This window comes from Taeniopygia guttata, chromosome 8 (assembly GCF_048771995.1).
Source record: "Taeniopygia guttata chromosome 8, bTaeGut7.mat, whole genome shotgun sequence".
Taxonomy (NCBI): Eukaryota; Metazoa; Chordata; class Aves; order Passeriformes; family Estrildidae; genus Taeniopygia; species Taeniopygia guttata.
The window spans coordinates 19438802-19464853 of NC_133033.1; the positions used below are offsets into that span (position 1 = coordinate 19438802).

General features: G+C 36.5%; 1 protein-coding gene across 4 annotated transcripts in view; it reads right to left on the reverse strand.

The window, feature by feature from the left end:
• The window catches only part of COL11A1 (collagen type XI alpha 1 chain), a 132911-nt gene that overhangs the window by 45576 nt on the left and 61283 nt on the right, over positions 1 to 26052 (reverse strand). For all 4 annotated transcript variants that reach the window (XM_030279271.4, XM_030279273.4, XM_002186741.7 and 1 more), the window contains 18 exons: positions 24185 to 24238; positions 24022 to 24066; positions 22649 to 22702; positions 22516 to 22560; positions 22029 to 22082; positions 21513 to 21557; positions 20321 to 20374; positions 18194 to 18238; positions 16639 to 16692; positions 16514 to 16558; positions 12298 to 12351; positions 11267 to 11374; positions 8590 to 8643; positions 5524 to 5577; positions 3330 to 3374; positions 3146 to 3199; positions 3012 to 3056; positions 8 to 61 (listed from right to left, as the gene is read on the reverse strand). In XM_030279271.4, the coding sequence (XP_030135131.4) occupies positions 8 to 61; positions 3012 to 3056; positions 3146 to 3199; positions 3330 to 3374; positions 5524 to 5577; positions 8590 to 8643; positions 11267 to 11374; positions 12298 to 12351; positions 16514 to 16558; positions 16639 to 16692; positions 18194 to 18238; positions 20321 to 20374; positions 21513 to 21557; positions 22029 to 22082; positions 22516 to 22560; positions 22649 to 22702; positions 24022 to 24066; positions 24185 to 24238 (963 nt within the window). The remainder of the gene's footprint in view (positions 1 to 7; positions 62 to 3011; positions 3057 to 3145; positions 3200 to 3329; positions 3375 to 5523; positions 5578 to 8589; positions 8644 to 11266; positions 11375 to 12297; positions 12352 to 16513; positions 16559 to 16638; positions 16693 to 18193; positions 18239 to 20320; positions 20375 to 21512; positions 21558 to 22028; positions 22083 to 22515; positions 22561 to 22648; positions 22703 to 24021; positions 24067 to 24184; positions 24239 to 26052) is intronic.

Consider the following 26052-nt stretch of genomic DNA (forward strand, 5'->3'; position numbering starts at 1 on the left):
TACTTACTGGAGGTCCCTTCGGTCCAGGGAATCCAACAGGCCCCTGAGGCCCTTGCGGTCCCTGCATTAAAGGCAACCAAACAAGTGAAGTTTTACTCAAGCTGGATTGAAAAGTTTGTTTCAATTATAGAATACAGGAACCCTGCAGGTAATGTCTGGATTTAAGCATAAAGCTTCAGCCACACTGTCATAAATATTGTTAGTCACAATTTACATGCACAGACACTGGAGGGATTTCCTGAAAGCAATAGTGCTTGTGTAGGAATCCAGTAAAAAAAGGAGGAAAACTACTTACCTCAGCTATGTTTGCATGTTACCCCTAAAACTGTGCATAATAAAGTAGGAACTAACTGTGCGTTAGAAGCACTGTTCTTCCATGTTGCATAAAACAGGGGCTTTAGTTGATAGTTTGGTCATCTTTTTAACTTTGAATTAAACATTCATATTTGGCAATTCCTAAACCCTGATAATATTCCAAACCAGTACAACGGTACAAAATTCTAAAAATAATAAATTTTTCAGAGTTAGCTGGGATTAAATACAGCATGTTTGCTATTATGAAAAATAGTTGAAAACTCCCATTATATATGAACATTTTATTTTCATAGCTTTGTATATATACAGATATATGGTGAGAGAAAATTTTCATGCAGGATGGTTTTACAAATTTAGCTAAAGATGATCAACTGACTTAGTGCATTGTAAGCACATGTAGATGCATGTATGTTACACAACTCTTTCTGAAGTTGTTATCAAAAAAACCCAGAGGCCAGCTTTTAAAATTTACTGTCGTCATATTGAAAGGTACTATGTCAGCTTATGAAAATCCTTTTTGCTCTTTAGTTTTTAGTGTGCTAAGCAAAATCTTAAGAGTCTTACTCCTTTTACAGCTGTGGTTCCACAGCTGAGTTATGTACCCATGCCATATGTACAAGACTTTATCCTATTCTATTTGGTGTATGCTGTGTGGGTTTACTATGACATCAGCTGTCCAAATATGTTAGAAATGTTGGTTTCATGCAGAAGACTTGAAGTAGGAGGCCACATCTCCCAGATTATTCTACCCTTTTGCTCCTGGGAGTTCCATAAGCCTCATTCCTTGAAGCCCAGGCTTGCAGAGCACAGCTGCCTCCTGCAGTGGGCAATGCAGTGCACAAATGTAGCTGGGAAGAGAGGATTCCTTGAGCGCAGCCTGGGACAATTTGATCTTAAATGAATTTTATGCCAGGGCAGAATTCTATTATACTGAAATGCTAAACCTGAATCAACTAAGAAGTGCTAGGTGAAGGGAGAAATCTTTGTGATCTTACTGCCCATCCAAATTTTTTTTTCCAAAAAGATAGATAAGTCTGCTTCTGAACCCCTCATAACACACAAATACTCTCCACAGAGGAGTTTGGGTCATTTTTCAATATTCTATGTCTGTGAGCAACTTAACTTTCCTCATTTGTTTCTGGGTATAAGATAAATCTTAAAAAAAAAAAAAAATTGACTCAGCTACAAAATACCTGAATTAAATTGGTCAGTCTCAGAAACTGTGTTATAGGAACACAACTTGAAGTTTTACATTTAAATGCACCTTCTTTCTCAACAATTTCCCCTGTTCTCAAGCTTTGAGGCTTTCTAAGGAAAAACTTTACATTTTTCTTTTAGTTCACAATATGGCTTGCAGGTTTCAAGTCAGTGGACTGATGGATTATGTGAGAAAAAGCACTAGAATACTAACAGCATGCTATCAAAATTACATTTTCATTCTTGTTATTAAATTTCATTTTAACAGTAGCTACAGGATAGATTATTTATTATTTTCATGTCTGGTAGCTGAAATAGTCTCAGAGGAATAGAGATGACAGTTTTATTTTTTGGCTGACACCCCTCTTGGGAAGAAAATAGATACCTCACACTTATATTACACAAGTGATGAGAAACATGGTGCTATATCATTCTTCATCTCTTTGATTTTATCAGTTGCTCTCCAGGGATGCCTTAATCTTGGATTGATCTACCCATTGTTTTAGTACCCCCCAACTTCTCCCCCTTGCAAACTCTTGGAGCTGTCAAAAAACTGCTCTTCCACAAGGATCTGCTATTCCCCTTCTGGTAGGCTGCCTCTGATCCTCCTCAGTGTAAAGCAACCTACATTTCCTCTCTTGGTCTATGCCTCGTTCTCTCCATCCCACACCCTAGCTAACGGCAAAAAAAGTGACATTATGGACCTGGGGAAAATGCACAAGGAGCTCTTTCCTGAAGAATAACATTCCTACAGAACTCTGGGACTTAGCTGTGGATACTGGGAGAAGAGCTTTAGGCTTCCTGTATGAAAAAGGTTAGTAGTTTAATGAAATATGACTACAAAAGAAAAGTTTAAGCTTTGCAAAAATGCTTTGGCAGAAAGCTCATCCACTTAAATTGACTTAGTTTTCAAGTGCTGCCATTAGAAAAATGATTTATTAATACTCTTTTTTCTTTACTGTGCTGTACAATGAGCTGCACAGTGGATTTGGCTATTGATTGGTAAGATAAGTAAAAAAATTTGTTTTAGAGAGAACAATAGGATTTCTGAAGCTTGTAGAAAATAGGTTGAGGGGAATTCTTAGCTGAATCAGAACAAAAATACTCAGCTGCTTCAAAATTCTGGATGTGGCTTGAGTGTTTGCTAATCCAACGAACAGGCAGTAAGTTACAGTAAGTGAGGAATTCTGAAGAGCCTAAGCTGTGAGTACACCTGCAATTCACAGGAATGTATACAAAGTGCATGGATGTAACACAAAGTGTGTATATACTCTCTGTGTCCTATGTGTACAAAACTGAGATACAGCTGGAAGAAGCTTTCAGCAAACTTCAGCCCCATTCATAACTTTGTGAAAAGTATCATTTGAACTGAGGTTTTGTTAGTTCTGGTTACCCTGGTCAAAGTAGCACAGAGATATGAGAAGGAGAACTGAAAATAAAACAAATCACACTCCTATATAGAGTGAGAAAAACATGTACAAAGACTGGCTTTCACAAACCCTTTCGCCTGGTGGGCCAGGAGGACCATCATTGCCTGAAGTGCCCTGGAAAGCAAAGAGAGTATGTTCAAGGCTTTACATTTATTTAAAAGAAACAGCTCATAGCCAACCTATACAGTGTGCTTGACAACTACCTTTGGACCTGGTTTACCAGTGGGACCTCTGGGACCTCTTGAGCCTCTTGGACCCTGTCAATAGAACACAGATGCACTCGATGATAAATACTGGATATTATAATCTAATGAAAGTAATTATTCACAGTATAGTGAATGTAATTTACACAGGGAAAATTCTAAATTGCAAATCAAAAGAACTTACTGTTGGTCCTCGCTGTCCTCTGGGGCCTGGTTTGCCATGCAACCCCTGGAAAGATAAGTTCACAGAAATCATCTTAGCAGGCACTGTATTTGTGAGATAAAGTTTTTTTTTACTGAAGTGGAGGCAGAGAGCAACTCCCTTACGTTTAAATGTTATTTTACCTTTAACTATGTACTTTGCATTTCAATTTACAGAATCATGGTCCTTGATAAAATTGGTTATCTTTCTGAGTTCACTGGGACTTGTAGCTAAATGCACTACATTTACCTGAGAGCGAGATTCTGTCAGAGGCATTAGAACATTTTAAATCACATTAAACTAGTATTGAAGGTGGCACACCATAAGCAGAGTCCCTCTGCAGTAGTCTAAAGGACTTGGCATCATGAACAGCCTTAAAAGCAAAGTTCCCAGGTTCCTGTGGACAGCTGCCCAGGTTAATAGAGAGAAGAAAGGACAAGCCTCTCTTCATTTATAACAGAAATGGGCATTGTAATACCTACCAAAATTATGCACACTTGACAGAGATTCAGAACTTGTCAGAATACTAGTCCTTAATTTTTTGCTTTAATACATCTCCTTATCATGTTGAACATGATTTTCTCTTTAGGCTCTGCTCTGGAATTGCTGTATGTGTAATGCAGAGAACCTTAAAATTCAAGGAAGTATTTTTTCAGGTAGAGAAAGGAACCTGATGGCTGGTACTTTTGAATCTCTGAGGTAAACAAACCAGCAACAAAAAAATCATCAGAGATGTTTTAGAACAAAGCTTCCTTTTATCAGAAATCAATTAAATGCATTCACCTATTTTATTAGCAGGATTCCCCCCTCCCCCCACCTTTTTTTTTTTTTTAACTGTTGGTTTTATTTCACTTATCAGAATAAAATTTATGTCTTGTTTTTGAAATGCTACTCAACCTGTAATCTTCTCAAGGACAGGGACTGTTTTTCCTAGTACCTGTATGCCTGTATGCATAAAACACCATGATAACCCTTTAGGCAAGATTAACAATAATATCTGATTCTCATTACAAAACCTACAGTTATGGGCTTATTGATGATCAGCATAATATTTCAGCGTACCAGCAGTTTGATAGTATTAATTATGTGGTTAATACCCTAGCTGAACTTGAAGGTTTATGAAGGCCTGAAAACAGATCAGTATAGTATGATTTTCATAATTTTAAGTCTGCTGGTTGATTCTATCATTTTGCTTTTTTTTTTTTTTTTAATCTGCTGCCTTTATTAGCAGTTGCCTCATTTTTTCACAACATGAAATGAGCATTGCTTTGTTGCTTGAGCCTGTACAGAACAACACATCTTTATCTCAGCTAAAATAATATAAGAACAATTTAAACTGTACATTTGCATAAGTAATGCAAATGCTAGTGGATTTCATATATTTAATCTTAAAATAATGAATTTATGCTTTAAGAATAACAATATATATTACCTGTTTGACTTAATGTTGCTATCAGCTATGAATTCTGACTCATCTCTTAATTTCACCATCTTTCTAACATACCCTGCTATATTCAAATTAATTTTAGAGACAACAACACAGTGACCTTCTTTTTAATCTATTTTTAATTGTTAGAGTTTGAGGAACATGCATAACACATTTCCCCTCACCTGCTTCAAGCAAACAAAGCAGCAGAAGATTTAATTTTACTTTTTTATTTTTTTTTTAATATATGTAATAGTACACATTCTTCATCTTGCCTGGTATATTTTGCCTTTTTGAAGCTAAACCTAAAAAAAAAATCCCTTGTGGCAAGTCAGAATATTTATGAAATACAAGTTGAATTTCCTTGAGGGTAAATTGCATGGTAGCAGGATAATTCATGGGATATAGGAAAATAGTTCTTGCCAACTCAATCAGCTATACTGTCCAAAAAAAACCCCAAGCCCTTCAGCAAAGGTGATATTTATTCTCTTTTTCAAATTATATTATTAAGGCAGTATGTGCAGCGAGAAAGAGTGCAAGTCCTTGTATATTTAGATTAATACCTTAAAGAATTGTAAACAGTGCCTCAGTATGTCCTCTTTTACATAAAGATAGAGGTCTATCTTGAATGTGAAAAGCCTGTTTTTGTCATTATTTAGATAGCAACTTGTATCCTTAGGTACCAGTCTTTTCCCCCAGCTCTGAATTTTAAAAGCTAATAAAATGTTATGCAAGAAAGAATTATCATACCCTTGCACCTTTCTCTCCATTGGCACCTGGAAATCCTGGGAAACCAGTTGAGCCCTATGTAAGAAATCAATGCAAGTGTCAGAGGATATCAGGAGTGAAACAGCGGTAGAACCACCATTTAATAGACACATAAAGCACAACTCCAAAGTCGTGTACATTGTACATGTCAATCTTGCAACTTTGACAGCTGTAAATAAACTTATGAAAGCTGTAAATAAACTTACCATAATGCCTCAAGTCCAGAAAGCATTAAAAAATGGTATAGAATGCACATTATTTGTCATCTTATTAGACCATAAAATACTCATTAAATCTGCACCTTAGGAAAGGTTTATTATTTATTACTACGAAATAATTCGTAACAGCCCACTAGAAATAACTGTATCATAATGAAGACAAACAAACAAAGGCTTGTTGCCTCACAGTAAGATAACTCTTTCAAAAAATAATTCAAAAAAATAGTAAGAATTTGCCACATTCTCTATTTACTTTACTGAGCTGTAAATTAATTACTTAAAGTTCTTTACTCACTGTAAACCAACCAATGGACAGCTTCATTTAACTGATCCATGCAACTCATACACAGGCAAAATTTATGAGATGATCTGACTTGAAACTGCTCCCAGCTCTATTCCTCCTCCTTTTTTCCTCCCCTTTCCTTCTGCTAACTGCCCAGTCCAATGAGAACAGTACTATTTTCTTCTTTGATTCTGGCAGAGAATTTCAGTGGGACAGCACATTTTTTACCTGCTAAGGTGTTAATTTTTCATAAGGAACTTGGGAACAAAGAGACAATAATCATGATAAAATATACTTTTAACTGACTGGGGAGGAAAATGTAGAGAATGCTTGGTTTTGTTGGCCACTCAGATTTACTAGGCAGAGTCCCTGTGTCACAATGCCTCTATGTCTGTGGAGCTTGATGTTAGCATCTTAGTGGGAAATAAAATGCATATAACATAAACCTAAAATACAATTTCTTGGTGCTCTTTGAAATTAACTTTTTTCTTTTTTTTCTCTTGTTCTTACTTCTGTATTTCCTTTAATGAATCTTGTTTTACATAACCATTCCAATTATCCATAAAAGAATTAGGGGCAGTACAACTTCACTAACACAGATTCTAATGAAACCCTTAATGAAAAGTAATATTTTTCTTCTTTCCCTTTCCTTTTGTATTCCTTTTTCTTTCATTTCCTTTCTTATTTCTTAATTCTTCACTAATTATAATTTTATATAAGAATAAAACAAAAAATTCGAGTCTGTGAAGCCCAAGCGTGTTACTTAAAAGTCTGGAAAAAATCCAGACCAAATGATGGGGCACTAGTAGTCATGACTTGGTTGTAAATATCATACATGTACAGTAGTTTTTGCAACTACTAATCTTCTAATCCAGAGGGACTGGATTAGAGAAAAATAAAAATTATCAGATAAAGGCAGTACTCTAAAAAATTTCTTAGAAAAAAACTTAATGAAAAGAAAGTAAGTATCAACAAAAAGAGTGATGTCAATCTTCTTGACAATACTAGGACAAGATTTACTATTTGCTTTACATAGCTAACATGTTTTTCTGCTGCTTTTTTCTGACTCCCTCATGTTAATTTGAACTGGCCTGTGACTCAGTTTCCAAAGAAGTCTTTAGTGAATTATTCTATTGCAACTGTCATTAGTTTTTCTTGGAAATTTAAGCAAAAAGTTGGAAGAGCAACAGTGAATGCAGCTTGAGAAATATTTTCAATTTTAATGTGATAAAAATTTAATGCAAGGAAGTTCTTGATCAAGTCCTTGTTGAAATAAGAATCAATCAAATTTTATTTGAAATGTTACATCATTCCTGTTCTTAGAACTGAATAATGTAAAACTCTTATCTTAGATTTTTCAAAGGACAATTCCAAAGGAGAACAATGAAACTAAAATCTCAGACATTTTGAGTTAAGAAACTGAAGCCAAAACCCCTGTGTCTTTCAAGGTGAATAATTTTCATGAATACTTTCCATAGGTAGTTTTAATATTTTTCACTGATGCAGTGTTCGGTGAATAAGAATTCTTCAGACAGTCCATTCACTTGACTAAAAAAGGTTGAAGTATAGGGCAGAGCCAGAAAAACACTTTGCCAGTCAGGGAATTGTATTTCACCCAAAACATCCCATAATTTCAAATTTGGAAATAAAAATAAATCCAAAGTAGAGCAGAACTAAAGATTTTACTGCAGGTTGATTGTTCAGATGTATAGAAGTGGTAAGGGATTCTTTTACTGGCGATATTTACCTAGATGGGAATTCTTTGAGAAGGGCTAGAGCTACAATGTCCCCCTAATGGTCTCCTCTACACAGTGAAATATCTGTGGAACTATGCTTTTATTCCATCTTTTTTCTTTCTAATCTCGGAAAAGAGCTCCTGCAATTAATTTAACATGCCCATTTCCTAAAGACAGGTTAGGATGAACTTGATACAAATTTGTTTCATAAAAATTTTTTAAACCAGAACCCCCCATGTGGTTTTCTATTGCACTCCAAATATGCAAAGTAGCTGAAAGATAAACATAAGCACTTAGATTAACTAAGTATTGTATTTTTTCATGTTTGTCTTCAAAGAAACTAAAGGAAAACATGAGGAAAACTTGTAAATTATACGTTTCAAAGAAATATGGTTTATTCCATGGAAGAAGCAATAATCACACAAATGGAATCCCAGCACCACACTGAAAATTCCCATCACTATCAGCATCCATTTAGTCAATATAGTGCCTATTCTCTTTCAAGAATGTCAGCAGTGCCTTCCCTTTGCAATTTTTTAGTGCATGCCAGTCTGATGCTGGCACGATACAACTCAGGAGGAGATGCTGAAGGGTACTATATTAAGAAGAGTTAAGAGGTAGTTCTCCATAAAGAGCCTGACCTAGGGGTCACACTGTAGAAAATGATTGTCAGAATATGATTGTCAAAATAGAAAATGAGAAAAATGGCCCTTTCTTTGATACTTACACCCTGCTTCCCCAAACATAGAAATTAAATAAGTGCCATTGTGACCAGTGTCAAAACACAATATACAGCTCATTTACAGCTCACCTTTGGACCTTGTCTTCCTGGATATCCTGGCAGTCCCGGTACACCAAGCTTGCCCTGCAATGAGAAGGCAGTGTTAAATTTTACTGTATCCTCCTTTGTAGTTCAGCAAGTTTCTATACAAAATAATTTTTCCACAACATGGATGATACTCCATGGAATCTAATATTCAATTAAATAAATTTCTCATTTTTATAATTAATCACCAGTGGGCTTAGTGATCCAAACTTAAATGGAAATCCTATTCCATTTAATGAATCCAAATAAACCAATTCCTTGAAGGTTTTTTCTTCCATGAAGTGCTGTGCAGTTCATTGCTGTTGAGATCATTAAACAATAACTATTCTCTAAAAAATCAGCATGTTAATAGGTTTAAGTGAGAAGAATTATTTTTAATTTATACTATGTGATGACTGACTTTCATGAATAGGCATTTGAAGAATCAATTCTTTTCTTGTATAGTTCTAAATTGAGACTATGATAAATTATACTCCACTGATTATTTGCTGACAATGGATTTATCAACAACCATTACCAACTTGCTGTATTCAGAAAAGACTGATCAGCACTGACATCAACCATTCCCAGAAATGAAATACAGTACACTACTCCATTGAGTTGGTCTCTTTAGACCTCTAGAGGATGAGTAATGGCTTGCCACTTTCAAAGGCAAGGAAAAGCAGTTTCAGACTTTGAGAGATAGGAACTCTGGGGCATAATTACTCTGTGTTCTAGAATATCTAGTTCTGGAGAAGATCTCAATGGAAAAGATGACTGTAAAGCATCATATGGTACTCTGCAGTGACCACAGATAATGTAAAATAAGAAAAAAATTTACATGGGGAAGGAATTTTTCCCAAAAATGTCTACTGGCAAAAAATACAGCACATAAATAAATATGTTGAGTATTATCATATTCATATGTAAGCACATGTGTCTGGTGAGACATTATTGAGAACAATTTTTACATTTGAGAAAAACTACTTATAATGCTGCCTGTTATTTGCCACCCTGAAACAAGTTGCATGCATTGCAATGATATAAATGTTTTGCTAGCATGACAGCACATCAAACTCTTGCCAGATTCAGTGAAAATTTTGTCCCTGATTTTTTTAGTCGGCAAGCCCAGTTGCCTAGGTTGTGAATGTGAATACAGATTTTTTTTTATTATTATGAGCTCATCTCTGATATGTTCTTAATTTTTTTGGCACCCTACTTGAGATTTCATTGACCAAGAAAATCCAGCTTTATACCTACTTGGGAAATAGAATTTTCTTATCATAGAATCAGAACACAGAGAATAAGAACTACTGCAGTAATTTCATTACTTTCCTTAAAATAATAGTACTTTTGCATTAAATACATAATATGAATGACAGGGGAACAAGACATGTATATCTGCTCTTACAGACTTTACAAATATTGTCGAAAGACCTAAAAGTTCCCAATGACTATTCCAGGTTTTGCACTAAAATAAGTATCATAGGACCAGCACCAAAGAATTCCTCTCTGACCCATTCCATTCTGGCCAAGTATCCATGGAATACCCACAGAAGATGTGTGACTTCCACTGGGCAAGAAAAACTGTAAATATTTGTAGAAAAGGGAAACCCGTGGGTCTAACATTTCAAGGCCAGCTAATAGTGTTATAAACACCAACATTTTTTTCAAATATCTTCTGATATTTAGGGCTTCATATTCTTGACTTGTATACTGTGAGAGTCCCACATATGTCACAGTGAAGAATAAATGGTTGATAACCTATATTCATAGCAAGTAATTTGAGTAAGAAGAACTAAAAATAACTCAAAATTGAATTAAAAATCTACCAACTATTTAAAAAAAGGTTTGTTTTGTTTTGATTTGGTTTATGCACCCTCCATCCAAATATTTTTTTCAAGAGAGAACTAGAATTGAAGCTATAATTCACAAAAAAAAATTAAAGGGAAATATTTTCATCAGCATCTTCTCATTTTAGTGATATATGATTACACATATATGTATGTAGCACATACATTTTTGAACCATAATTTTATGTTATTTTATATTAGCAAACTTCTCCAGTTATTTATATTACCACTGCTGAAATCACCTTTCCTTTCTGACAGTACCCACACAGATTCTCAGCCTCCTTTCTATCCTTTATACCAAACTTAAATGGTTATTGTTGAAGCCAGGATTCTAGAGAGATTTGTACCTTGTGCTTGATTTCTCTTTTTCACCATCCTTTTATCAGTCCTCCCTCTTATCACCCCCTTTCCCTCTTGCCAACCTTATTTTGGATATGTATTCAGGAAATGTTTTCCATTTAAAAAAATTTCCAAGTCACCATTTGTTGTAATATGACTCAATATGAATTCACTCTTCAGCAGCGCCTACATCCTCCTTTGTGCCCAGCTGTTTTATTTGCATTGTGTTTTTCCCAGCTGGCATGCACTGTATATAATTAGGATTAGAATGGAGTTGCCTTATGTACTGGTGGAGTCCTACAATGCCTCTTTGCATATTTATGAGATAAGGATTCTCAGTCCTTGATCAGATGGGAATTCCAGTGGTCTGCTGCAGTAGGGTCACAAAAACGTTTTGCAGATCTGAAGGCTTGTTTTTCAGTGATGAAGATTATGGGTTACATCTATGTTATGAGGCAATGGCATGATTATGTTGATTTCTGGCTACTGACCTTTTCCCCAGCTGGACCAGCAGCACCTGGGTCCCCAGATGGACCTGATCGACCTTTTGGACCTTCTGGGCCATCTTCTCCTCGTGGACCTGGCTGACCAATTTCTCCCTAAAGTACATCACCTTATAAATATGGAACAACATTCATGCATATATTGGAAAGATTACCTACAATTACTTGAAAACAAATTTTCAGTAAATCTAAACAGAGAATAGAATCATACAATAGTTTAGGTTGGAAGGAACCTTTAAATGTCATCCAGGATTCCTGCAGTGCACAGGGATAGATCAGGTTGCTGTAAGCCCTGTCCAGTTTCCTACTAGGAAAATATCACTACTTATGTTCATGATATAAATGTAAATATATAAAAATTAGACAGTGAATATAACTTTCAGAGTGTTACAGCCTAGCTGTCTTGCTTGAAGACAGCTGCATTTGGAAACTGTATTCTTATTTTTCCTTTCCTAAATTTTTGAGAAGGCACCCTGGCAGTCCATAGGAAGAAAAATTGTCTTTATCCAAGTACTTATGTGGCTACCATCTTCACAGTTATTTATGTATATAGACTACTAGATATAGGCTAGGAGCCTCTTATCAAAAGCTTTTTTACATCCTCCACTACACTTCCTAAGAAAGGAAGTAATTGCTCATTGGGCTAAATAAACAGCATTTTGGCAGAGATGTGCAAAATACTGGGGTGGAATAGAAATATCTTTATCCTATATAGATAACATTTCCTCAGGAAAATACTGGAGATCTTGGAATCTGGGAAAAGACAATTCCATAGGAAGAAGCTCAGTGAAAAGGATTTTAAAGGCTGACATTCTCTTCCTTTTTATGTTTGTGCCATTTTTGATTCAGAAGAACCATATCTCTGGATCGAATTTGTGCATGCACAGGGAATATAAATATTTTTCAAAACTAGCCTTTATTTTATGTTTGGTTTAAGTATATTTGTTCACTTCAGTAATCCTTTCAAAACAATAAAATTTAAACTTTTAAGAATATATGGGCTATGAACAAATGCTTACCCGGTCACCTTTAAGACCCATGTCACCTTTAAATCCTGGAAAACCATCTTCACCCTAAAAAAGTCAGAAACACATGTAAAGACATAGTAATATAGAGAAACGGGGTTTTTTCCTGCAAAAAAGGTAAGAAAAATAAATTCAGAACAGATGAAAATAACCTGTGTAGATAAAGTGTGAAGTCCAGACACCAGGAAATCTAAACTGGGTACTACTGCTCTATAGAAAACACATCAGTGCACTACACAGAATGAATTTTTAGTTTGAAAATTATTATTACCAATTGTTCAAAAATCTATTTAAAGGTAGAAACAATGTCAATATTCTGTTTTAATATGAATTGTCTTGCAAAGTCCTTTCTTAACTCCTATTTTTGATTATCAATCCTTTTACTAGTCATCCATTCAATTAAATTTTAAAAATGGCGACAAATAAATCAGCATGATTTTTTTTTGCTAGCAGAATTTCTCTCTGAAGTAGTTTTTTAATCTAGTGCCTTAATAGACTCATGAAAGGAATCAAAAAGTTGACTGCTTGTAACATCTTAATAAACTGACACAAACCCCAAACATAATAATGCTCATAGCTTAAAAGAAGTAGTGATCTCTATACAGCAGTTTGATATCCAGAAATGCTCAGCCCAGCCTACTCTCATTGGCTGAAGTGATTGAAAGAAAGTAGAAACAAAATAAGTATTGAGACTGAATCCAAATAGAGTGCCAAAACAGGTGCACATTATTACTATTTCTAATAAAAATTATTTATTTACTGCCTAGCAAATTCTGGCAGAGAATATACTGCAAGCAATTTAATTGGTCTCCATGTTGAAGTACAAGCACCGTACTCAGATAAATTTCATTTACACATGTATGAGTTCAAATACAAACAGAAATCTCCAGATGTGTTCAGCAGAGTTGTTGATGTCTTGCTCCACTATAAACTAATCCACTTTTGGCTCTCTTTTTCTGAAATTTAATTAGTCCAAGCGCCAAGGCCTGCATTTTGGCCACAATAACCCCCGGCAATGCTCTAGTCTGGAGACGGTGTGGCTGGACGGTGCTCAGGCAGAAATGGACCTGGCAGTACTGGTCGACAGCCGGCTGAACACGAGCAAGCAGTGTGCCCTGGCAGCCAAGGCCAATGGAACCTGGCCTGTATCAGGAATAGTGTGGCCAGCATGAGCACGGAGGTCATTCTTCCCCTGTACTCAGCTCTGGTGAGGCCACACCTTGAGTGCTGTGTCCAGTTCTGGGCCCCTCACTTTGGGAAGGATGTTAAGATGCTTGAGTGCATCCAGAGGGGGAACGAGGCTGGAGAGAGGCTTGGAAAACAATTCCAGTGAGGAACGACTGAGGGAGCTGGGGGTGTTTAGCCTGGAGAAAAGGAGACTCAGAGGTGACCTTAGCACTCTCTACAACTCTCTGAAAGGTGGCTGTAGTCAGGTGGGATGGGTCTCTTTCTCCAGGCAGCAACTGACAGAAGAGGACACAGTCTAAAGCTGTGCTGATGGAAATATAGATTGGAAAAAGTTTTTTACAAAAGGATGATAGAGTACTGGAATGGTCTGCCTACGGAGGTGCTGGAGTCACCATCCCTGGATGTGTTTAAAAAAAGATTGGACGTGGCACTTGGTGCCATGGTTTAGTTGAGGTGTTAGGGCATGGGTTGGACTCAATCTTGGAGGTCAACCAAGCCAGTCATTCTGTGTGACTCATCATAGAACTACTCTTCCAAAATCCAGGCCACAAAGACTCCATTTGCATCTGATGCTTAGTTGTAACATGGCAGCAAAGGTCTTTGTGATGAATAATAACATAGTAAAATATTTTGCTATGATGCTACTAGTTTTTTATATGCTAAAGTAATACTGCTGAATTCAAATCTGAGTAATATTTGGACTGTCCATAAAACCAGGAGAGAGTGACAATGTGCCCACATGACATTACTGAAGAAAAAAACAAAACAAAAAGAAGTAAGAAAGCTTTGTATTTAATCCTCATACTCAAAAAGAACATGAGGATTATGCTTTTGGCATTCCTAGGCCCCAAAACTTTATCTTCTCTCTGATCACCAAGAGAGATGGACTGCAAGGCTAAAGCCATTTTGAATTTGGAACTAGTCATAGAGTATACAACAATAACCACAGAAAGGGTGATAGAAGTAGACCTGGTAGTGGTAAACAACTCAAAATAGGCAAGGAGACATCAAAAAATAAAAAAAAAAAAACAAACAAAGCAAACCCCTCCTCCCCCCCAAAAAAACCACAAAAAACCCACAAAAAACCCCAAGCCATCAACAAACAAACAAACAACCCCCCCAAACAAATCTAACATGCAAATACAGTTTTTCAATAAAATGTGTTAATGCACAAAAAACCCCAAAGCAGTGACACTATAATTCATTGAAAAAATATACTAAAAATCAATCTAAAAGCAGTTTTCCCATAATTTCTCTATGATGAAACAAAGTTTTATGTGGTCATCTTATATTGCATAAATTTAAATTTAAAGGTGACTTTTCTTAATATTTAGAAAGAAATGAAAAAGGCAATGTGAAGAATACATCAAAAAATCTTCAGTTGTAAAAGTTCCTTGGTTATGGTCAGTAATATGTCCAGTAATAATTACATGAGAACCCTTAGAAAGGACTGACCATGTGCCAGCTACTGACCAGATGGCTGCCAAATGAACTGAAACTGTTCTTCAGCTTTCACAGTGATGGTCCAGCTCTTGAGATCTACAAGACTGGCTGATTTTATTCTGTTAGGAGGAGAAAGCTGAATGCTCTATTTCTTTCTCTGCTGGTAACAAAAAATAAAATACCTAAAGAGTTCTAGTCACATTTAATGGTCTGGTATTCCTGGACCATTCCAGGGATATGGGGGTTTCCCTGAATGATAAGGTTATTTACTTTGTTCTCTTGAACTGCTCTCCCCCATGCAATGGCAGCTGAATAATTTCAGTAAAAAAAGGCCTGTGAACACACCCCTAAAATACTAGAGAACAAATGATGAAATAGCTTTGTGTGACCTTTGGAGGTATTTAGTAGAATTCGCTGTCTTACTGCAACTGTGAAATCAGTTTTAAGAACACAAAATATTGTAGACATTATGGTAATCAGTATTCATTGATATACACAGATAAATATCCACACATCTATGAAACGTATTTATATATAAGTCCTGTATTTTGTCCAAGAAGGATATTAATCACCCAATAAGGCACAAGAAAAATATGGGGGTTTAAACTGTCCAGCCTCCATGGGTGTAAAACACACTCTTTTTCAGCTTAGATTTAATAAGCAACTCTAAAATGAGCATGCAGCCTAGACAAACTGTGGTTTAGGAAGGCTTGAAAATGTACAGCAGCTCTTGGCATCTGAGCTAAGTTCTGAATTCAGGCTTTTTGGCAAGACAGAATCTTCTGCTTTAGAAATATCTATAAATATCTCTAGACCATATATCTATCTATATATAGACATATATTAGCCATCAGAGCCACAAGAGTGGATTTGTCTGTGTGTTCAGGAAGTATAACTGATGGAGTCTGTTGTGTGTGTCTCATTTTGAGTGCTGAAGGAAGCATGACCTTAAACCAACACTGGCCACAGTTTCAGCACCGCAGATCATCAGGAGTCAGCCCAGACCACAGTGGTTGGTGTTTGCTCTAAGAAGAGCTCTACAAACAGAATTAATGGTATCTGGGGAAGAAGAGCTTTCTTCACATTCATAAACATAGATATAACTAGGGCTGTCCATCACTTCAGCAAAGCTAAAGATCTGGGACAAAATACCTTGAGCCTAAAAAGCCACTGCCCAATGTACATAAAAAATACAGATCTATTTTATGGCTCTATCAAAACAGATAAAAACAGTATTGTCACTGCAAATCTCTCTGATGCACAAGCCTCTCAATATCCCACTATAGTATGTACTAATAAGGGAGGGGATGTCTAATTCTCTACTCAAGGCCACTTTAGAGAGAAGTTACCTAAACTGGTGCAAAGAGAATTCAAAACCATTCTAATAACTGAAGGTTTTATATTCACTTAATAGCAGTGTAAATACCATGAAGGTCACTGATTTAGGCACTGGGCTTGGTATGCCTTTGGGAAAAGGCAAAAATAAACTCACTGCTGTGAGACAAAGCATGCTGCAGTGAAGGAGACAGAAGAGGCTGCGGTGTAAAAAGGGAAAAGAATTAACTGCAGTCAGATTTACCTTTTCACCTTTGGATCCCTTGAGTCCACGTACACCATCAGCACCCTAAAGGAAAAATATAAAGAATTACCCACATGCATATATTCAAAAGATGTGAGAGGAGGAATTCAATAATTAAATCTTACCTTTACACCACGAGGACCTGGATATCCAATAGGACCCTGAGGACCTGGAGGCCCCTAAAATACATTGAAGCAAAGAACATTTGTTTGTGCAGTTTTTGGTTAGCAAGCAGTTCTCTTCAGAATCTAATCCTTATTCTTTCAGTATAATGTATGAGACAGCAAAATAACACTGGGCTGCCTGCCACTAAGAAAAGTTAAGGCATTAAAAAGCACCATTCAATGTCACCATAAACTATAAATAGAATTGTGAACTAATTATGAACTTGGATTTAACTTGTATATTTGGGAAACATATATCCACAATATAAATTATCTGAAACAATGGTAATTGTAAAAAGGAACAAGCAATCAGAAACAAAAAATATATGCCATTAAGAAACCAGCGGTGTTTTATTGAAGAAAATTTATAGGCTAATTATGATAATGACACAAGTCAAAAATAGAGACCAAAATAATGAGAATAACAAAAAATCGTGGGTAAAAAAAAAAAAAAAAAAAAAAAGAAGACATCCCAAGCCTGGAAGTTAAAATGCTCATGGTGCTACCAATACTGACTGGTGCCTGGATTATTTTAGTTACATTTCACTGAGTATTTTAATGATCTTCAGCTTGGATCTATCCAATCTGATGGCAAGGCCTAGAGAAACTGAGTTCTGTGAAGGGTGGAAGCCAGGAAGCCTGGAAACATGATACCTCTGAGCTGCTCTGCTGATTCTCCCATGTCTGAGAAGGACAGATCACAAAATCTTTTACTAATGGGGACATTGAAAGAGTCTTTTTCCTCTCTCCAGTGTGTCTTTTCAAAAAACCTTTGGACTGTTCACATCTCTGAGAAACTGAACTTTCAATGAAATTTGGCTGAAATGGATCAGTAAATTTAAAAGACATAAGAACTGGCAACAGCCTGGACTTTCAAAACATAAATGCTGTGTGTAAGATTTATCTTAAGAAATCATGTCTTTTACAGATAACAACACTTCTGAAAAATATAATATGCTGATGTCAATGGTGCTGTACTTTCTGAAATGTCCTAATAATTCACTTATCCTGTCATCCAGAATACAACTTTTAATATTGACCCTTATTTATTCTGGATAAATAAGGGTCAATACTGAGTAAGTAGAACACTGTATGGAGCTCTAAGACTAAGATTGAAAAAATACTTTACACTGACACTGAGTTGAAGATGACCTAAAAAATGCATGGTCTCTGCAAGTAGTTTTATACCTTCAAAAAAAGCAAATTCTGAAGAACTTTTGAAAACTCAAAATATCTGCAAGTTATTTGCATGAAATGTGCACAACTTTTCATTGGCATTCCACAAACACCAAGATGAGTTTTACTTTAAAAGTAATCTTTATATTATTTATAATCTCTAATATTTTTATTATAGATGTTGTCTGTGAAAAGATGTTTTAAATGTGTCATGGATGTCTATTGTCTTCTTAAATAGTTCTTGTAAGCAACAAATGTGACAAATGTGTCATAAAGATGAAAAACTGCCAAAAGTTTTCTTGAAATATATGTAAATAAATGGAAAAGTTTTAAAACTCACCAATGCACCTTTATCTCCAGACTGACCCTCTTTCCCAGGGTGACCCTGTTTTATGAGAAATGTATCTGATTTGAAAAGCAATCATTTTTAAGGAGTGACATTTTATTATAAAAACACATTTATTTACACTTTTGAATTTCAGGTCATTAACCACATTTCTTTTGCATTAGAATAGACACACAAAATGTGAGGAAAGGTTTTACTTTCAATACCAGTATAATTTACATAACAAAGGAAAAACTAGACAATAGTTACATTCATATCAATATTTTCAGGAAAATGCTGACCAGTCTTTTAGTTTAATTAATATTTCAGCAGTAAGAGGCTTTTAATGTAAGAGACTCTCACCTTTGATTTTGAAACAAGGGGGATTTATTTTGTAGCATAAAGACATTCCTAGAAGTATTTTTAAATTACAGAATTTATTAAAGGTTCAAAAGAAGGCTGATCTAGTTTCAACATTCTATGTCTTTGTTCTAAACTCTGACTTGCTTTTTAAACAAAACAAATTTACATTTTAGACTTCGATTTATATCACTGAGGTTAATACTATAGCACTCAAAACATTAGCCAATCCACTGTTTTCCTTTCTTACAAAATTTGCACTTAAATTGCAAAATTTAAAGGCAATTTAATGAAACGAAAGATTAACAGATAATTGTGACTAGGCTGCAGGAGGGCACGGAGCTGTGAGGGGACACAGCTGGGACACTGTTCCACATTGACCGGGGAAATATTCCGTACCAAATGATGTCATACTCAGTAATAAAAGCTCAGGGAAAGGAGGAGGAAGAAGGACATTCCTAACCAACTTCCCAGCAAGTGGCTGGCCATCTGCCTGCAGACTGGCAGCAGTGAATGAATCCCTTATTTTACTTTGCTTGTGTGCATAGCTTTGTTCCACTTATTAAGCTGTTGTTACCTCAGCCCAGGACCTTTCTTGCTTTTCCCCTTGCGATTCTGTGCCCTCCCCTGCTGTGGGAGGAGTGGGCCAGTGAGTAGGTGGGTATTTATTTGGCTGCTGGAATCAACCCACCACAGCAGGGGTACAGACCTGTGCTGACACCTGATTATCTCTTACAGCATTTCCCGCCTGCTTTGAAGGTTTAACAAAATGCAGATGACAAATAAGGCTTGTGTTTTGAAATTAACATTGGTTCCGGCACACAGGAAAGGATAAGGGGAAACATTCAAATATTTAGACAATGATTCAAGATACACTCAGCTGGGCAATCATTGCACACTTAACATTCTCCATTAAATTGGTACTTTGGCAGGTAAAAGGCTAGATTGTGAGAGCCCTGGGAACAGTTCTGTGTTTGCAATATATTTGCAGTGACCTTGCAAACCTTGCTAAAAGTCAGGTTTAAGAAATACAGATTTCACCTAAAAGAAAATTTGTAAGGGAAAATTGCATGGGGAGGATAGACAAGGTCTCAGAAATAACATTGTCTAAAGGGTCTTAGTGGTATAAAAAGTATGTTTTTGCTGCAAGAGAACAAGTGTATGGGCATGCCATTATGGACAATGATCCCATTTAAGCTGTATGCCTAAGCTAGCTGTTCAAGTGGTTACACTCTGTTCACACGAGAGATTGCAGCCTCACAGTGAGGCTAAATTTCTTGGCAGTCACAAAGTTTAGCTTAGGTATGTCCCAGTCTAGACAATGCAAGAAGCACCTTAAACACATAATATGCACCTTAAGCCAGGAAAATGAGAAAGATGTAGGTTGTTCTATGTTTCCTCAGAGAACAAGTGGTGAACATCTTTACAAGTGATTTGTTCTGCCAGACTGACATGGTAGGATACAGTGGGACAGTATTTGGCCCTTTGTGTGTTAGTAGGTTATTTATGTATCCCTGAAGATGTTGCAGAGACATTTCAACATCTGGGACCACATTTTAAAAGCCTACAGATGTTTTTAGCAGCTGCTTCAAAATGTAATTCTCTTAGTTTTAATAGCTCAAATGATATAGGGAATTTACATGGATTGTATAATGCTGTTGCCAGCTAGGACTACCATTGCTTTTCCCCTCCATTTTGTTTTTGTAACACAGGTATCTAGAAGTATTTATTACTTAGTAAAAGTAGTTAAACATTCAAAGGATTAAATATTTCTTTACTTACAGGAGGCCCATCAGAACCGGGAAGGCCAGGAAGGCCAGGCTTGCCTTGTGGCCCCTAAATGCAGTAACAGACACACATCTTAAAAACAATAGCAAACATGTCCAACACATGTGACGCTATGAGCGAAGGACATAACATGCAGTCATACCTAAGTCCCTTGATATGGATATCAGGGATATGACAAAAATAAAACTAAAGCCAGAATGATACTTTCATATGATATGTAAATAAGGCCAGTTCTTACAATCTTTAGCCTACAAAAATGAGCCACATTTTTAAATGAGATGCTTGCCTGAGAACAGGCTTCAAGAATTACCCTATGAACATGCACATACATAACACAAGGTGGGGAAGAGTTCTCCAGTGTACAAAATTAAGTACTATTAGGAATTTCAGGAATAAAAGGATTCACCAATGAAAGTTATCAACAAGTTTAAGAGGCAGAGTGCAGGGTACAGAACTCCAGTGCTCATAGCTGAAAGGCCTGGTATGCCTTTGTGAAAGCCTAGGAAATGCAGATATCACAGGACTTGTCCATTTCGCTAGAATAATACTTAAGCACACTGACAGGTAAAAAGTATTGATATTTCCAAAAAAATAGAGTAAACAGTGAAGAGGAGAAAAATCAAAGAATCAATTAAGCAGGAATTCAGAAAAAGGGGAGAATAATAAAATTAGCATAAAATTCAATAGTGACATGTTTGAAATGAATAGAAGACAGGTTTCAAGCCACAAGAACTTGTGCTAACATGAGGAGAAAGCCACCAAAGGACACTATAGTATGCCAATTACATTGCAGAGTTATGTCATAATATAATCCTTGAAAAAGAAAAGAATCAGACTTGAATAGGTAAAACTTTGTTATAAAAAAGATTCAGAAAAATTATTTTTTCAGCTTACTGTGAAATTAAGTAACCTACAAGTACAAATTGTTTAATATTGTAGATGGGATTCTGCAGGTAATAACACAAAATTAATCCAAAATAAAGGGAGGCAGTTATGTTTGTGAAAAAGGGTATATGAGAAGAAGGCCATTGGTGTTCATTGGTTATTCATTTATTGATGATTTCAGGAAGATCTAATATTTAAATTTAGCTTACTAGTCCATAAAAAATAGCAAAGCTCCCAGGCTGATAAATAAGGTTATGACACAGAACTGACTATGAAGTAACAAAATAATGGTGTAACTTACTTTTTCACCAGGAGGCCCAATAGGACCTTGAGGACCAGGAAGCCCCTGTTAGAAAGAAGCCAGTGTGAGAAACCAGGGAGAACAATGTACATACATTCACCCTACTAAAGGTCCCTCATTAATCTGTTTCAACACACAAATATAAGGCAAATATAAGTGCCTTTTTTTCCCCCCTTACAAGTTAGGTCAGGAGTTTTGTGCAAGTCTTTTGCACAAGCCACTATTCTGGCAGTAGGTCTGTAACAAGATCCTATTCAGAAACCTCCTCCAGGTGTGGCCATTCCTGCAGCATTCCAGGAACACTGAATGAGTCATTTTTCTCCTGAATGAAAAATCCCTCTGAAAACTTACTTGAAACTCTGCTGCCACTGCCCTCAGCACATTTGCAGCATTATTTATAAAATCCTTGAAGCTTTATCAGTTTTGCACATGAAAAGCAAACTTTTTAGTAATTTCCATTTATTAAACATTTGCTGCACATTACATCGTATTTCTTGAGAATTCCTTTACACTTACTTGTGGGCCTGGAATTCCTTGCTGACCAGGAGGTCCTGGTTCCCCTTGAGGACCCTACCATGCAAAAAAAATAGCAGGGCATTAGGTTTGCATTTCTGTACTACAGATCTTCATTGTCAAGACTAAAAGGAGTACAAACTCATCTTTGTTCCTCCTTCTTTAAAGTCTACCAGCAACTTTCTCTCCAGTATGAAATTTTTCCATGCTAATGAATATCATGACCTTTTCTTTAGCAGAGAATAACAGCCCACACATAGGACCTGAGCACTGGAGTCCATGGTGCTAAAGGAGTCTGAGAGAAAGCATGGTCAGGGCTTTTGGCTGAAAACTAAGTAATAGAAGCCTTGTCTTTTCCATATAAAATCATAATGAATCGAAATAGTTGACATAAAAGTTTAATTACATGGAAGGGATGGCATAGTTGCAGGAATGAGAGAATGTGGAAAGCATTTTTAGAATCTTTATAATTCCCAGTTTACTTACTCACCATGTTTCCCTTTGGGCCTGAAGGTCCATCAATACCTGCAATGCCCTACAACAAACGATATAACAAGAGCAATTTTCAGTGGACTTCCTTTTTTCCTTCTGGAAACTGGAAATACTCGACAGCTCATACGTACAGGTTGTCCAGGGGGCCCAGGTGTTCCTCTGGGGCCCAGTAATCCCCGTGGACCCTGCAAGAGAAGAAACCCTTATTGACACCTGCATGATTTATTTCTGAACAGAAATGTCTGTGAGCAGGACTGGCTGAGGAATGCAACAAGGGGTAGGAAGTACGCCGGGAAGAAAGGGAAAAATTCACTGATAACAGATTTTCCTCAAGGGCACTGTATTTCTGAACTGGATATCAGTGGAAGGGCAAGCTTTATTTTGACCTCTGTATGGTGATTTCAAAGAAAAGTGGGAGACAGGTATTTATATTTCCTGGTGCAGAACATTGGCACAGCATCTTCCACTAAAATTTCTGCTGTGTTGTGGCCTGAAGATCTGACCTGAACAGTAATATACATATTTGTATTTCTTTCTTTTGAAAACATGATAGTGTGTCATACTCTACACTACTATTCTAAGTACAAGATCCAATAAGTAATTATTGGATCCTAAGTACTAAGGATCCAAGAAGTAATTAAAAATTGCTAGTAATTTTATTACAATAAATACAAGACATTCTGGAAACAAAAAGTAGATTTTTTTGCTCTTATCCCTAAAAACTTTCACAAAAGGCCAATAGCTAGTCTCATATGTAGCATGTACAATATTTTAGTCTATAACATAATATTTTAATTCTATACTATGTGAATGAGTAGTTTTAATTACTGTGTCATCATTCATGTTCTGCTGCTAAAGTAAGCAGAACAAGTCTCCAGTCTCCTCATATATGATATAGTCACAAATCACTGACACTGACTGTAGCAAAGTCTTTATACTTCATGAGTAGGCAGCAGTAGATCAGACATTTAGGGTAAAATTCTCCTTTTGAGGCTTGATTTCTTGCCTGCAATGCAGAACTCTGTTCTGCAGTGACAGCACCTGCAGAATTCCAACTGACAGGAGTGGAAATTCTGTATGTGAAACAAGTGTAAAATACACAATGAAGCATGGCAGTGTGAAATAAGAGAACCCAGACCTTACTTTCTAATAAGTAGATATTTAGGTAACAGTTTAGAAGAAACAGGGGCTTGGCTGTATTCTGATTTATCAAGGACACAAGTTACTGTTTTTACACAATTGGCTAAGAAATACCATTTGTGATTCTGGAAGTTGTACATACTTAGCTGGATATGTCTTTGACTTAATTCTAATCCTTTAAGTGGTGTTTCAACCCTAAACAAAACATTCCATTTGTTTGCTTTTCAGCCAGAAACAGTTTTCTCTATATGCAAACAGGTGAAATAATTTTTATACCTGCAATTCAGAATAGTTCAATAAATTGGAAAAATATCTGAACGTGACTTTGTTTGCAACAGAAGCAGAATAAGAAAGAATTGCTTACAGCTTCACCTGGGAGACCTCTTGGTCCAACTTCCCCATCTTCTCCCTGTTTTTGTGCAAAAGGAAACAAGTTTTAGGAAAAAAACCCAACAAACATTTATCATGACCTTATTTCCATTATATAAGGATTCACTCTATATTTTCCTGTGTGAACAGCAACTTACTCTTGATCCATCTTCACCAGGTAAGCCAGGAGGTCCCTGTGGGCCACGGTCTCCCTGTAGGATAAGGAAAGTCATTAAAATAACTGCTGGAAACTTTCTGCTGCTGGAAACAATAATGGATGGGAAGGGAAATGAAAACAAATATGTTAGCTGAAGCTTGATGTGTCAAAACATGTCTTAACACAGTGATACAAATCTCTAAGTTATGTAAAATCACTGAGTAAAATAATTTACTCAGTAAATTCTTTCCTTACCTTAGTATAAGAACAGATGAGCATTTTTGAAACAATGAAAAATTTGCGTTTGTACAATTTCACTCTGTAACAAGAGTTGGACTTGATGATGCTTGTGGGTCCCTTCCAATTCAGAATATTCTGTGATTCTCTGATTCTGTGATTTTTGGCCCCAGAACATACACAAGCTACATCTACAAAAGGTAGTGTTACCCATATTTTCCTTTGTCTCATCACCACTGTCCCTCTCCCCTACACAATGTATTTGTGTAGTGAAATAAGATGTGTACATGGGGCAGAAACCAGCTGCAGAGCCCAGGAATATACAGAGATTTATTAACCACCTTTCAGAACCATGCACCCTGGCACCAGCTACTGAGAGCCTTGGGACTGGTTTGTCTGAGGCTTTGGAAGGCAGCCAGACTTCCACACTTCCCCTCAGAGGCTTTTCAAGTCTATATATGCAGAACCTCAGTAGACTGTGGACCATAATTTTAGGATTTATTTTTCTTTCCCAGTTCCTAAAGAGAACTAGTGTGCTACAGAGCTCAAACACCACTGACTGACCTCCTTCTGGGCAGCGGGCTTTGAGACTGTGACTTCCTTCTGACATTGGACAGCACCCAAGTATTCATGCTATTTGCCTTAATTTTATCAGTGTCTCCAAGGAGCCTGACCACTGCTGGGGATTCTGGTAGAGATATATGGAGTCACTGTTCAGTGGCTCTGCTCTTCACACTTCCAAACTTTCCTAGGGAATTTTAGGCAACCCTCATATACCCAGAGCACATCCCCCAGTACTAGGGATATTCATTTCTACTGCCTTTAGGGATTTATTCAACTGCCTTTCTGTCCTCCATCAGCATGAAAGAGAAAGTGAAACTTTATGAACAGCTCTCTAACACCTTCAAGATGAATTCATACAGCAATTCATGTATTTTGCTAGCTTCTGCAACTACTCTATGCTATCTGCAATTAGAGAATGTGTTTTTCTACATGTTAAATGACACTTCTGAAAGTGTAATTTAACTTGTTTTTCTACAAGTTAAATGACACCACGCGTGAGAGGCGTGGTCTTTCCTCTGGCTTCCAATTAATATCCAGGTGAAGACTGACTTAGGCTTTCAAATACTGAAATAGTTCATCCCCTTTAGGATGAACTTTCTCTTCTTGCAGTCACATGGTACTTAGATATAGATTAGAAGTGTGCATCCAGTGTCCAGTATTGTCATTCAGTAAGAACAAAACTTCCTATCATTATGAGCATTCAGTTTTTCAGCTCCTTTTCCTTCCTTCAAGTGCTCGCTTAAAGCCTGAATTTCTTTTTCCTTGGGCCTATTTTAAATGTCTAAAGTGTCTTGCTTTTATACTGAAGAAGAGTTGTGCATCTAGTAAATCTAAATAAGAAAAGGTCAGTCACAGATAATGAGGTTAAAAGACATATGACTTCATGTGATGTGATCTGTTCTACACTGGAAGTCCAAGAATCTCATTCAATAACTCCTGTCTGAAAACTTGTGTTTGACAGAGACATAACCTAAGCGAGACATTCCATTTACAACTCATATGTCCAATATGATTAATTCTAAAATCAGTCCTGAAACTTTACTCTAAAGTTAGGCTTTTCAATGTTGA